This window comes from Antechinus flavipes, chromosome 1 (genome assembly GCF_016432865.1).
Source record: "Antechinus flavipes isolate AdamAnt ecotype Samford, QLD, Australia chromosome 1, AdamAnt_v2, whole genome shotgun sequence".
NCBI classification, from domain to species: domain Eukaryota; kingdom Metazoa; phylum Chordata; class Mammalia; order Dasyuromorphia; family Dasyuridae; genus Antechinus; species Antechinus flavipes.
The window spans coordinates 659,363,454-659,377,482 of NC_067398.1; the positions used below are offsets into that span (position 1 = coordinate 659,363,454).

At 36.9% G+C, this 14,029-nt stretch overlaps 2 protein-coding genes across 14 annotated transcripts in view; one reads left to right on the forward strand and one right to left on the reverse strand.

Moving 5' to 3' along the window:
* Nucleotides 1–1,659, reverse strand: part of LOC127544907 (scaffold attachment factor B1-like) — a 50,477-nt gene extending 48,818 nt beyond the window's left edge. For all 9 annotated transcript variants that reach the window (XR_007949555.1, XR_007949554.1, XM_051971814.1 and 6 more), the window contains exon 1: nucleotides 1,377–1,659. Coding sequence is in view for 7 of the 9 variants with exons in the window: in XM_051971814.1 (XP_051827774.1) it covers nucleotides 1,377–1,562 (186 nt within the window). In the remaining 2 variants the exon portion in view is untranslated. The remainder of the gene's footprint in view (nucleotides 1–1,376) is intronic.
* A 373-nt stretch (nucleotides 1,660–2,032) lies between these two features.
* The window catches only part of SAFB2 (scaffold attachment factor B2), a 37,117-nt gene continuing 25,120 nt past the window's right edge, over nucleotides 2,033–14,029 (forward strand). The window contains exons 1-6 of one of the 5 annotated variants that reach the window (XM_051971806.1): nucleotides 2,033–2,296; nucleotides 3,047–3,134; nucleotides 9,915–9,979; nucleotides 10,067–10,273; nucleotides 11,478–11,540; nucleotides 13,473–13,500. In XM_051971806.1, the coding sequence (XP_051827766.1) occupies nucleotides 2,111–2,296; nucleotides 3,047–3,134; nucleotides 9,915–9,979; nucleotides 10,067–10,273; nucleotides 11,478–11,540; nucleotides 13,473–13,500 (637 nt within the window). In that variant the 5' untranslated portion in view covers nucleotides 2,033–2,110. The remainder of the gene's footprint in view (nucleotides 2,297–3,046; nucleotides 3,135–9,914; nucleotides 9,980–10,066; nucleotides 10,274–11,477; nucleotides 11,541–13,472; nucleotides 13,501–14,029) is intronic. The other 4 variants (XM_051971804.1, XM_051971803.1, XM_051971805.1 and 1 more) reach the window with 4 other exon arrangements.

The window sequence follows — 14,029 nt, forward strand, 5'->3', positions numbered from 1 at the left end:
CACTTATGGTATTCAATTCAGTGGCAAACTCAAAACTGCTTTCTTTTCATTAAATGGCTTGAAAGACAGGAGAAAATGCAGGAAAAACTCATGAAACCATAGGAAGGTGTTATTACCACAATCATGAAAAATCTGTAGGCAGATCTCAGCACACTTCTTTGTTACAATATCTGTAGTGGCTTTTCATTACCCTTTAATTTACTCATATTGTTCAAATTCTTCTTTCTGGCATCAAATCCCTTCACAATCTGGCTCCACTCTTCCCTCATGTAGTTATTCCCACCTATGAATTCTCTGCTCCAGACGTACTGGATTTCTTTGTCCAAAGTACATAAAAATTGGGTTCTCAAACCTCTGGAGACCAGGCAGCACAATATACATTTTGGCACTAGGGTAGGACTAAGATTTAGGTCTACTTACTAGCTGTGTGAACTTAGGAAGCTACTTTACCTCTCTGGGTCTCAATTTCCTCACCTGTAAAATGAGATTCAGTTCAACAAACATTTTATTAAGTATGTCTACCAAGTACTATCATTGCTAGGATCGAGGAATGCAAAGACCAAATCAAAACAGCCCCTTGCCCTCAAACATTCAACTGCCTAGATTATCTCTACGGTTCTCCTTCATCACTATCTAGGCTCCCTAGGTAGTTTCCGAGTCCTAGGATGTCCTCCCTCTCCTTAAGAACCCACCCACAAGCCCTGCCACCTCCAGGAACCCGACTGTTTTTCTCCCTCCCCCGCCCATTTTCGCAATCAGACCGCCCACAGCACTAAGTTTAGTAATAAGCTAATTCACTCAAGTATAGACACTACAGCAGTCTCCAAGCCACCCCGTCCCAAACCGAGTATAAAAACTTCAATAAGGGGAGAGTCATTTCAGTATCTATTTCCTACATCCTCTTAGATCTAGCATAATTATTTGGGGTCTGGCGAGAACTATGGACTCCTCCCCAGGTTGTTTTGAAACGCATTATAGCACACGGAATTACGCATTGAACCTGATATTGACATCCAAGTAATTCCTTCTCCTTTTCATCGCCACCCCCGCCACAGCCAAGTTCCGCCAACCCCCTGAAAATTCATCTCCCGAGCCCAGCCAGACTAAGAAGCCCCGGCCTAGAGGATCCCGGCCTCGGCCGGCACTCACTTCTTCGCCCCTCGGCGCGAGTCTGAAGCGTTCGAGCCGGGCGGGGGCGGAGGGGTCGCGCGGAGCTCAGCGGGAAGGGTGCTATGGCGGGGGAGCTCGAGGGCCCGCCCAGCGCCCAGCGCGCGTGCGCGGCGAGGCCCGCGGCTATGGCGACCAGGCCACTCAAACCCCCCTCCCCCATCCATTCTCCCGACCCTCACACACGACTAGGCCCTAGGAAGCTCCACCTTCTTGAGACGGTCCATCAGGACGCTCTTGTTGCCTCCGCTATCCAGATTCCGCTTCTTCAGCTCGGCCCGGAGGTCAATCACCCGCAGATCGCTGAGCCGCCGGGTCCCAGTCTCTGAGGAGGCGGAGCTGAGCCCTGCCGTGACAGAACTGGAATCGCCAGCGCCTGACAAAATCTCCGCCATCCCGAAGGGTCCTACCTCCGCTGCCCAACTCGCACGATTCGGGCGACTGCCACAGATAGGAACACAAAATGGCGCCGCCTGCGAGGGAGCGGCACCAGCTTCCCCCACCCGTGGCGTCACTGCGCGCGCGCCGAGAAGGTGGTTCTTTTCGAGAGGCTCCCCCCCTCCTCCTTGAGGCGCATGCGCCAGACCCTCCTGAAACCAGGAAGAAGGGAAAGAAGAAGCTTCACTGTCTTAGGTGCGCAGGCGCTCAAAACTCAAAGAAAGTCCCGCCTTCAACTAGTAGGGCACATGCGTAGTACAAGTGTGTGCGGGGGACCTGGCTACGTCTATGTATCACGTGGGTAGTTGCGTGCAGCCCTACCGCACGCATGAGCAAACGCCTTCCGAGGGGGGGGAGGGAGGAAAAGTGGATTCGGTTGACGCGCATGCGTAACCGGAAAAGAGGCAGGCTAGTGCGTTTTCCTCGCAAACGGCGCCATTTTGTGTTCGGAACTGCCGCAGCGACTGCTGTGTGTGAAGTGGGTAGCGAAGACAGGGCACCCAGGATGGCAGAGGCTCTGTCAGGAGCAGGCGATTCGGGATCTGGCTCGGCGGGTCTCGGCTCCGCCTCCTCGGAGACCGGGACCCGGCGGCTAAGCGATCTGCGAGTGATCGACCTTCGGGCCGAGCTGAAGAAGCGGAACCTGGACACTGGCGGCAATAAGAGCGTCCTGATGGACCGACTCAGGAAGGTGAGGGACCGGGGCACATCCGGGGCCCGGCACTGTCTGAAGGGGGCGGGTGGAGAAGATGATGAGACCGGTGCGTGATCTCTCGACCGCGCACGCGTATTTGAGGCTGGGGTAAGGATGTGCTTCTGAGGCTCTAATCGCTGAACCCCCAGCTCCGCGGCTCGCATCCCTTGTCAACTTGCTCACCCCACCCGACCAAAAGAAAAACTTCGGGAGCGGGCGCACTGCACTGGAGCTGGTCTCCTGGGGAGCTGATTAGCCGGAAAATTCGTCTTTGGGTGGGAGGGAGAGATGTCGGGAGAAAGTACTACTTGTTCTGAGACTCTGGCCACTGTCCATCCTCAAACCGTCTTGGACAGTGTTTATGCTGCACAAAAATATAGCCCTTTGACCTTTTGCTCGGATCATTGCCTTTCTTATTTCGGTACAAAGTTCAAACAACCTGTTGGTTTCTGGTGAACTTAAAAAAAAACAAAAACAAACTGATTGTGTGCAGTACATATAAATGAACGGCCAGGGTTTAGGTCCCGTGTTGATTGAGAAACATACGTCATCACCTCAAACAGGTATAAGCCATTTTGGCATATGATAGTGAAGTTTTCCTGGCTGACTGCTGGGCTTCTTGCCCAGCTGAACGAGCAGTAGAGCGAGAATAAGGTACTGAATGTTTATTACAGCGAAAGTTTATTGCTAATAAAATGCATAATGTCATGTAGCTAATAAGCTCTTATAAAACTAATATTTTAATAGGCAATTGAGGAAGAAGGCGGCGATCCTGATGAAATTGAAATTGCATCAGAAGCTACCAGCAAGAAAATTCCAAAGAGGTATATCAAAGGTATGTGTGTAAATTCAAGATAGACGTTTTGGAGCACTGAAGAAGGCAGAGAATACCTTTTCTGTTTTCTGTATTTCTTTTCCCACATTAATGTTGTTTTGATTTTATGTTTTTAAAAAGTGAGCTTAGTGTAACATTTAGTTGAACTAGGCAGAGAGCCTCACAGGTGCTTTCAAGTGCCCACAAGCTCTTAGCCTTATCAGTGTACTTAATACCAGCTTTCTTTAATAGTTACACTCTTGAAAATAAATAGCAATAACAATTTTTTCTTCCATGTGGATTTCAATTAAAAATTAAATACTTTGAGTTATGTTATTTCATTTGATCTTGACCATATTTTTGAGATAGTTGGAGAAGGTGGAAATTTTATTGCCTAATTTCAAATAAGGAAGCTCAGAGGACAAGCTATACTAATAGGAAGAAACAAATTTTAGTTAAGTGACTAGCACTTTATGTGAATTAATTGAAACTAATATATAAAAACACTTGCCAAAGACTTTGGATCTTCAAAAAATACTGTTCATATTCCTTTTCCTTCCCAAATTTTGATCTACTTTATGACTGATGGGCTAAAGCCTGCTGGCATATTGTGATTTTTTGATATGAGCCTCAAGTCCATTGTGTGCAACTTTAATTTTTCTGTCAGAGGTATTTTGTAAATATATACTGTTGTTAATGACTTCACATAGTAACATTTTTAGCTCAGGTGATACTGTTTTTTTCCTTTGATATATATTAATATTTTTTATTTAATACTAAAGATTTCTACATACATGGAAGAACATAAAAGGATTATATACAAAACAGTCTCTAAACTACTTTTTAAAAAATCTAAAATAACTTATTTGAAAAATTATTCTTTGTGCTTCCTTCTAAACATTTTTCTGTTCCTGCCCTTGCCTTTTAAAATTGTTTCAGTTGCCATATTCCTTGGTTTTTTTTTTTTTTTTTTTTGAACATTCTTTCTAACAACCTATCTTCTCAACTCCTTTATCACCAATTAAAAACGGAGGGGGAAAATACCTTTGTAACAAATAAGCATAGTTAAGCAAATGATGAATGTAGTAGCCAACCTCCTAAATGATATATCTCCTACACTTTAAGTCACTCAGCTTGGAAGATGATTAGGAGGTAGATTAAAAATACTACTCCATATGTACAGTGGAAAACTGATTGAAAGACAAGAACTCTAGTCAATACTAGGGCCAAAGTTGTTTTCTTTTACAGTATTGTTGTCCTTGTATGAATTGTTCTGATCAGTTTATTCTATCCCCAGGATTTTCTGCAGTTATCTTTTTTGTCATTTTTTACAATCTTTGATTATATTCACATACCATAATTTGTTCTGCCATTGATGGGTATCCTTTTAGATTGTAGTCCCCCTCCTCCATTCCTCCTTTCCTTTTAATCTACTCCTTCTCTCCTTCCATACTTCACTGTCTAGATGTTTGTTTTTTTTTGTGGGTGTTATCTCTTGGTACTTTTATCTTCCCTCTTAATTTCTCCCTACCCTCATTCCTAATTGTTTCTCTGTTGAATTTGATGTATTTCTGCACCAAATGATGTTTGCATAGTTAGCCCAACTTTATTCATTTTATGTGAATGTGCTTCATCAGATGCCTCTTCCCTCTACTGCTTTCTCCAGCTCTATTCATGCATAGCAACTATGAAAATACAAATCTCATCCCCTTCTTTCTCCATTGGTGTATTTCTTATACCTTTTATCCTCCTAAACTCTTCAGAAGAAAATCTACTAAGAAAGTCTACTCTCCAAAGCAAATTTTGCATTTCAATTATCAAGCATTATTTTTTCTCTAATTCTCCTCATTTACTGAAAAAAAAATAAGAAAAACATCATTCGTAACACATATGAATAATCAGGGAAAGCATTACTTTATTGGCTGTGTTCAAGAACTATTGCACCCTGAATCCTTCACCTCTTTTTTAGGAGGTAGGTGGCATCAGTCATCCAGTTTTTTAGAATTGTGGATCCTCATTGATAGAGTTCTTGAGTCTTTCAAAGTTATTGTCTTTACAATGTTACAATTATTGTATTAGTTATTCTGATTGGTATCATCACTTATTTCCTACAACAAAAAATGCTACTATAAATATTTTTGTGCATAATATTCCTTTTTCTTTTTGTTTGGTATCTTTAGAGGATATATATCTAATAGTGGCATGATTGGATCAGAAAACACAATAAATATTTGCATAATTTCAAATTGCTTTCATGCATAGCTAGACTAATTTGCTATTCCATTGCTGTTATATTAGTGGTTCTGTTTTCCCCCTAATATTTGTCAGTTAACTGTTTTGTCCACTTTGCTAATTTTGATTGATGTGAGCATGGTGTGTCGTTGGCTTTAATTTGCATTTCTCTAATCATTAATGATATGTAACATTTTCTCATGGCAATAGGAAACATAAGAGTTGCCTATTATCTTTTGGCCATTATCAATTGACACGTCTTACTCATATAGATTTGAATCATTTCCTTATATATTTTATAAATGAGGCCTTTATTAGAATAAAATTTGTTGCAAGGATTTTTTCCTCCCCAGTTAACTGTTTCCTTTCCAATCTTAATTGCATTGAATTTGTTCGTACAAAACTTTAATGTAATCAAAATGTCTATTTTATCTTAAGTGATTCTTTGTCCTTTGACCATAGATCTGACAGGTAATTTTTTTCCTTCTTCTAATTTGTTTATAATGTCACCTTTTATAGCTAAGTTGTGTTTCCATTGTGAGCTTATTTTGATACATGATTTAAAATACTTGTCTAAACCTAATTTCTGTTAGATTGCTTTCCAGTTTTCACATTTTTTGTCAAATAGACCTTACACCAGTACCAGGAGTCTTTGAGTTTATTTACCCTGAGGCTATTAAGGTAGAATACTCTGGCATATTGTGTATCTTATGTGTTTTACTGATCAATCTGTTTTAAAATCAGTATTACTTTGTTTTGGTGATTACTGATTTTTATAAGTTTGAGAATCGGGTACTAATAGGCTCCCTTTTCACTTAAAAAAAAATTTCATTTGAGATTCTTGATCTATTGAGCCTCCAGATGAATTTTGTTGTTTTTTTCCCTCATTCTGTAAAATCTTTTGATGGTTTGGTTTGGCATTGAGAAAGTAATTGAATTTAGATTGTATGGGCAAGGTTTTTTTGTATTTTTATTTCAAAGTAATTTCTTACCTCTGGTCTTTCTATCAGAAAAGCTTGAAATCCCCTATAGTCCATTTTTTTCTCCTTATAGATTATGTTCGGCCTTTACACAGGGTAAGTTATTTTTGTTTGTAAGTGTATCATTTTCTTTTGGAATTGTCTTAAGATTTCTCATATATAGTAGAGGCTACCAGATCTTGTGCGATCCTGACTGGTTTCTTGGTACTTGAATTGCTTCTTTCAGGATACTTGTAGTATTTTTTTATTTGATGTGGGGATTCATAATTTTGTCTGATATTCCTGGGACTTTTCAATTTTGGATTGTTTATTTATTTTGGTTTCTGGTTCTAATAGATCTGGGCAGTTTCGATTTATGATTTCTTGAACTGTGGTGTTGAGGCTTTTAAAAAAATGTTTTTTAGGGAGTCCTATGATTAAATACCTCCTTGACTTGTTTTCCAGGTTGGTTGTGTATGATATTAGATAGCTTACTTCCCCTTCCCTCCCATCTCCCCCAAGCTTTAGATTTTGTTCTAATATTTTTTGCTGTCTCACAGAGTCATTGATTTCTGTTTGGTCTATTCTAGTTTTCAGGGATTCTGTTTCTTGGGTAAGATTTACCACTATCTTCTGAACTATTTATTCTCCTTATTTTTTGCTCCTGAGCTTTTATTTCCTTTTGTTATTTTTTTTTTTATCTCTTGCTTCATTTCTTCTAGGTATTCATGTAGTCTTTGTGGAAAATCCATCTTTTCCTTTGAGTCACTGCTTGCAGTTGAGGTGGCGCTGCTGTTGAGAGGTCATATCCAGGGCAGTCAACTGAACACTATTAGCCCATTCACCTAAATTATGGTATAAAAAATTATGATGACATCATTCTGAAAATAAAAGATTCCTTTTGTTTGTATACATGTTTTGCACTAAGGAATTTAAAAATAAGACAGGACTTTAGTGTGTGCTTTTAACTACCAATTTGATAAAATTTAGAAAGACTAAAGATTTCTATATGCAAAACAGTAGAAGCACTGAGTTGTTCATTTTCTTGAGAAGAAATTTCAAAAAGCAGCTATTGTTAATAAAGTGTGACTCTACTACAAGCAGTGGAGGACATTGCTTAGAAAGTCAGAATAGAAAATTATTGCTGGCACTATCCCAAATTTTAACCTAGATGAGTTTTATTTATTTGTTTTTTTATAACTCTACAGCTGTCTTTGGAAGTTGAACTCTTAAAGTGAATTAAAATTCTTGTAAATTTGGATATATTTTCTAAAAAAACTAAAATTCTAATAGTTTATAAGGTCTAAAATTAGCAGTGATTTAAAAAAAATTTAGTCATAATAAATTTAAATATCTTCATAGGCATTTCAAACTAAGCATGTCTAAAGCAACTTATTTTTCCCTCTAAAACTTTCTAATGTTTATATTTTATTTGTGGGTACCATGATTCTTCTAGTCGTCCAGGTTTAGTCTTGTATACCCTTGTTCTCATAATCAATAATTTCATGATTAACTCCATACTTCTCTCCTATATGCCCTCAGTGGATCACTAGGTTTGGAGTCAGGAAGGCCTGAGTTCAAATTTAGTCTCAGGAACTTCCTAGCTGTGTGATCCTGGATAAGTTATGATTTCTGTCTGCCTAGTTTTCTCATCTGTAAAATGGGGATAATAATTGCACTTACCCCCCGGGGTGGTTGTAAAGATCAAAAGAGATATTTGTAAAGCACTTAGCACAGTGCCTGGCACATATATGTGCTAATAAATGGCTCTTCCTTTCCTTCCATTCTTCTCTCCTTTTCCCTCCCCTCCCCTTTTCATACAAATACTCATCTTAGTTCAATGGCTCAGTTGGTCTCTAATCTATTTTAATAGTTGTCAAAGTGATTTTCCTAAAGCATATTTCTGACTGCATCTCCTCACTACTTAGTAAATTCAGAAGGAATATAAAGGCCTGTTTGGTATTTACAGCCCTAATCTAATTCCAACCTATCTTTCCAACATTGTATATCATTCTGCTTCACAAACTAGGGTCGGTCTTTATCTTAGTGTTTCTCACACAAGACTCATCTTTAGAATGATCGTCTCTCATTTCTGAAGTGCATTACTTCTTAAAATCTATAATTTTTTTCAGAATTTAGCTTATGCATCACCTTTTACAGGAAGTCTTTCCTTATTTTCCCTCAAACACTATTATATTTTGTATATGCTTCTATCTTGCTTCTCCTTAAGGGCAGTGTCATAAACATCTTAACAAATGCTTGTTATGATTCATTGACACTATTAAAAATCCATATCTTTATTTCATTTATAATGAAATAGGGAATACTGATTGGTTTCAGAATGCTAATTTTATTTGCCCATGGGAAATATAAATAATGCTTGTGGTCAGTTAATCTACTTCATCAGAAATTTTGTTACTGTGCAGCTCTGAAAGTAGATATGAGAAATTTTTAGCCTTTTCAATATGATTTGTGATTTCTCATGCAGTTGACTAAAATTCAACATTCAAGTCAAATATATGAGCATTTAAAGTAAGAATTTGGAATACAACAAAGCTTAGCTAAGTTTTTCAAATTACTGCCTAGAGGTGGCTCAAAATTAAAATTTTGAATGACTCAAAACTTCTTAGAGTTTAAATTATTTCTTAAAAAGTTCACAATATTCTTAGAAAAATAAAAATTATTTTTGAAGCATTATGGTGTGATGGTTCTGGATATCTTAAATGTGTTTTTGATTAGAACCAATTCTTTTAAAATTTAGCATGATGTCTTCTCGAAGACATAATTATACCCTTGCCAACAATTGAATCAACTGCCTTTCTTTAAAGTATTGCAATTGTAACTCAGTTTCTTCTCATATTTGGAGAGCAGGAAGAAATCTCTTCCTTTTTTTTTTTTTTTTTTAAATCTTTTTGCCCTGCATACTCCCTTCCTTCCCTCCCCCTTCATTAGTGTTCTACTTTTCCTTTAAATAACAAAGGCAGCTGTACAGTACCTTAGTGAAAATTTTGGAGGAAAATTGCTTATGTTTATATAATTATTGATTTTGGTCATATTTTTGTTGGTACATTTAGTGTGTGTCTAATCCTGCCCTTCTCTTCTCCCTTCTTCCATACCTTCTCTCCTTCCCTTTCCTTCCTCTGCCAATGATTCTGCCTTACTCCTGGAATCTGCCCTTTTGTGAGTGAATGATTAGGTGAAGACTGTCTTTAAATGTTAGTTGTACTTTTCATAGATGTAGTAAATTTGATGCCTAAAGTGTTATAGTGAATTTGAGATTTCAAGATCCATATTTTATGATATAGCAGGTATCAGCAAGTATTTTATGATCTGATTAAAGGGTAGAGCTGTTTTTTGTTTTTTTAAAACCCCCCTCATATAGCTTGAGATTGCAAGCCGTTTAGCTGATTTTCTAGTGATAATTAATGTTAAACTACTACAGCACAGCAAAAAGAAATTGGATAGTTCATGAAATTCATACTAACTTAGTTTGAATTATACTGGAAGAAGTTGAGCAGTTAAGTCTCTTGAGTTTTTACAAAGATGAATTAGATATAAGAAGAGAATTTCTATAAGAATGTATGATATTTCACAATTATACTGTTGTTAGGGCGTAAGCCAGAGGAAGAGGGTGCTGAAGATAATGGACTAGAGGAAGATTCTGGAGATGGACAGGTAAGTGGATTCATTTTGGTAGTGCAATATACTAGTGCTCCATTTCAGTCCAAGTAGCTATTATATATACTTTTTTTGTTTTTGCAGGAGGACAATGAAACAAGTTTGGATAACTTGCAGGATATAGACATGATGGATATTAGTGTGTTAGATGAGACTGAAATAGATAATGGCAGTGCTGCTGACTGTGGTGAAGACTACAGTGCTGATAATATTCTTGACTCCTTGTCTGATAGTAAAGAAAATGCTGATGCAGAATTGAAACAACTTCCAGATCAGCTTACAGAACATACTGTAGGTAACTTGGAAACATCTCAGAAATGTACCAAAACATTTTTAAAATTCAAAAAATACAAGCATTGCTGTAGCATCTCCTACACATGTGGAATCGAAGTATTTTAAATCAAATAGATACTGTTATTGTCAATAAAGCCTTAATTTGGGGTCTAAAAATTTGTGGGATATGAGACTAATTATGTCCATTTAACACTTATGTAGAACTTATCAGTTATATAGGATAGCTTAAATTTAGTTTCTATTATAAGTTTTTGATCTTTTATCAAATGTTGCATTACTGGCAGGGAGATGGGTTTAATTCTTTCAGGTACTTAATACATTATCTGCATCATGGTAAAAATTGTCAGAGGACTAATCAGTTATCACTTCAACAAGAATCTTTTTTTTTTTTTTTTTTTTTGGCAGCCATAGGACCATCTGGTTGTCTTGGTGTGGACATTTTGTACTAGAATTGACATTTTTGTAAGATTCATAGTGAATTTGAATTACAGGACTGAACTTAAACACTTCAGAGTTGGGGAAAAAAGTGTAATTCTTAGCATTCTTTCAGCTGGGAATAAATGAGCACAATTGGAATTGTATAATAGGTCTTTGTTGTTTCTTCTTTGCAGACTTGTATGAGTATTTCTGTTTACAGCATCTATTTTCTTTCCTTGTAACTTCAGTAAACATTTCAGAAAGCTTAGAAAAGAGAACTGTTATATAACAGAGATTAGTTGTGTGACCATGAGAAGATCGTTTAGTCTTCCAATGCTGTAGAGCTTTCACGTTGATAAAATAATATCTCAAGTCTCTTTTCCTTTTTCTCTTCTCTCCTGTCCCCCACTGCAAACTGAAATTGTTGGAATTTTTCTTAACAATTTTCCCTAGACTTAGATAATCTTAGATTTAGAAGTAGAAGAAACCTCAAAAGATATATTTAGTGCATTAAGTCCTTAGTCTTAAAAGTTTCTAATAGCTGTTACATTTTAATTTGCAATCTTAAAATAGAAAGAAACAGAAGTAGAAAGTAATGTAATTTTTCTTTTGTGCTTTGACTTAAATCTACTGAAACATGGCCTAAATGGGTTAAATATGATGGCTAGAAAATGATCAGACTGGTAGGCATTTTCCACTTAGAATATTGTTTTATTCTGACATCTGATGGCAAAGGTATGATTTTTTTTGTCTCTGTGAGGTAATCTTTTGTTTACTTTTTCAGGTGACTGGAGAAAGAATTGGAAATAGTTTGGATGCTTCATCATCAGACTTCACTATAATACAGGTAAATTATCTTAGTTTTTAGGATCTTAGTATCTAGATTTAGAACTGGAAAGGACCTCAGATTATCTAATCTATCCCCTTCATTTTAGAGATTAGGTAACTGAAGCCCAGAAAAATTAATTGTAACCTAAGACTACACATGTAGGATAAGTAACAGAAACAGAATTTTTAATCCCGGCCTTCTTGTTCTGGGGTGTGTGTGTGTGTGTGTGTGTGTGTGTGTACATATGTATACCATTTAGCTTCAAAAATGTTTCTTGTACCTATCCCTTTCTCTTCTCATTGCTACCACATTGTTGCAGGACCGTATCACTTCATGATAAGTTGAGATTGGGTAGTTATAGGAAAAGGAGAATGACCTCAGACCAGATCAGCATACTATTATTATAGGAACAACTGTAGTGAATGTATGGAGTGGGGGGAGGTCAATTCAGGGCCAAAATATTAATCAAAAGCTTTGGAGTTAGAGGGATCTTAGAAAATCTAATTCCCTTTTTTTAGATATAAAGATACTAAAGTCCAGAAAAGTTTAATGACTTTTGCCTAAGGTCACTCAAATCCTAAATGGTAGATTGTAGGACTCAATTCTCAGTTTCAAATATAGTATTTTTAATACAAGTGAAAGCTGATAAAATTGGTAATGGTGCATTAGGAAATTAAATTCTATTGTACAATTTGTTAAACTAGGTCAAGTGAAAAATGTGTGGAATTAGTCAGATGTAAAAACCTCAAACTGAAAATCATACAAATAATTACAGAAATATGCAAGATTTTTTTTTTTAAATTTGTTTCATCAGTATAGGGTATACCTTCCATGGTTACAGATCCACTAAGGCATGGATAGTCTTCATTGATTGGTATGAGTAGAAGCAGTAATCACTTAGTAGCCAGCTTTTTGATGCTGAGCATCTTGTAATTTAGCTAGTCCTCAGACAAAGTATATAAAATCTACCATCAGGCTTATACTGGAACATTTTCCAGCCTGATAGAATCTGCCTGAGTTTGAGCACCATTTGGCATAGCCTTCTTTTGTCCAAGATTATAGTTTTGCATTGATAGAAACTTGTATTTTACTGATAATTCTGTACAGTTTAAGATAATTTTTAAATGAATGATTTGATTTACATCCATTGTTCCAAATGATTTCTTTGGCAGCTTCACAGACTAATAGTTTTCTGCCTGAACTGGGCAAAAGCAGATCTGCATAGAGACAAAATTGAGTGAGTTCAGAAAGAGAGGCTTTAATAATCTATGTCTTTTGTCTCAAAAACGAGGATTGAGACATGACCCCAAATAGACAGCTCATTGGAGGGTGGGAAGTTGGTTCAAATATAATTCTTCTTATAATAACCAATCATAGGGTTTCCATACAATCCATACCTAAAAATCTTTCTTCTCTAACATTCTGCTCTCTTCCTACTTTTTAAAGCACTCAACTCTCCTCTCCCTTTAACCCTTTAAGTCAGTTAAAAATCTAAGGATACTAAAGCATCCATAGCAGTACCTGGACAGATACTATTAGAGAAATTCTCCCCCTTCCTGTCTCATTACCCTGCAGTTTTTCCCTTGGGAAGTTTCATCTTTCCTCCCCTACCCATAGTCTCAATTTTTTGTTTTAGGTGGGACAATCACTGTTTGTGTGTTGTCTTTGGATATTGTGGGTATCTGCTTTACAATATTTTGCTAATTGAAGTGTGTACTCAGAAAACATGGGACATCATAGTTCTGTAGCAATTGGTTCTTATGAATAGTTAAATTTTATCAAGGAATACAGAATTGACAAATTTAAAATGGCTTAAAAGCTAATTTGAAATTATTTTTTAAGTGAAATGATTTGTTTTCTAGGGACATTGTCCCATAAATTGTTAGGTGACATGTTTGCCTACTGTGGAAAATGATTGGTTATGGTGCTTTGCTTTGTTTTTCTTCATAGGATACTGAAGAACCACCCTTGGAGCCAGGTACTGTTAAACAGAAACATGATAGTTATGGCTTGGCAATTTCCCCACTAATCTTTTTTTTTCCCTAAGCTTATTATTATTTTTTTTTAAAAAGAAGTATGACTGTTGTATGTTATTTTAATGGTGGACAATCCGGATCATACAAGGATCAGAGATTGGAAACCCAGTCATATCACCAGATCTGTGGAAGTTGTGTTCTGGTTAGTTGAGGTAAAATATTTGTTAAGATGAAATGGTTATTTACATCTCTTAATCACATTCTTTGAACTGATCTTGAAATAATTTACTTGAGTCATTCTTTGTGCTTCTACACATGAAACAGATCTTGTGATATTGTTCAGTATATTTATTTGGTAATTTTGATTAAAGCAGTTCAGGCAGTGTAAAACTGTTTTAAGGGAAGTTAAAAACATAAGAAGTAACTGGATTCCAGAAGAGGAAAGACAGTTTCTACACGAGAATTCCAAACGTATTGTTCCCTTTCTGGACTTCAAATAATACTCCTGCATCGTTGGAAGAGTTTCTGGTT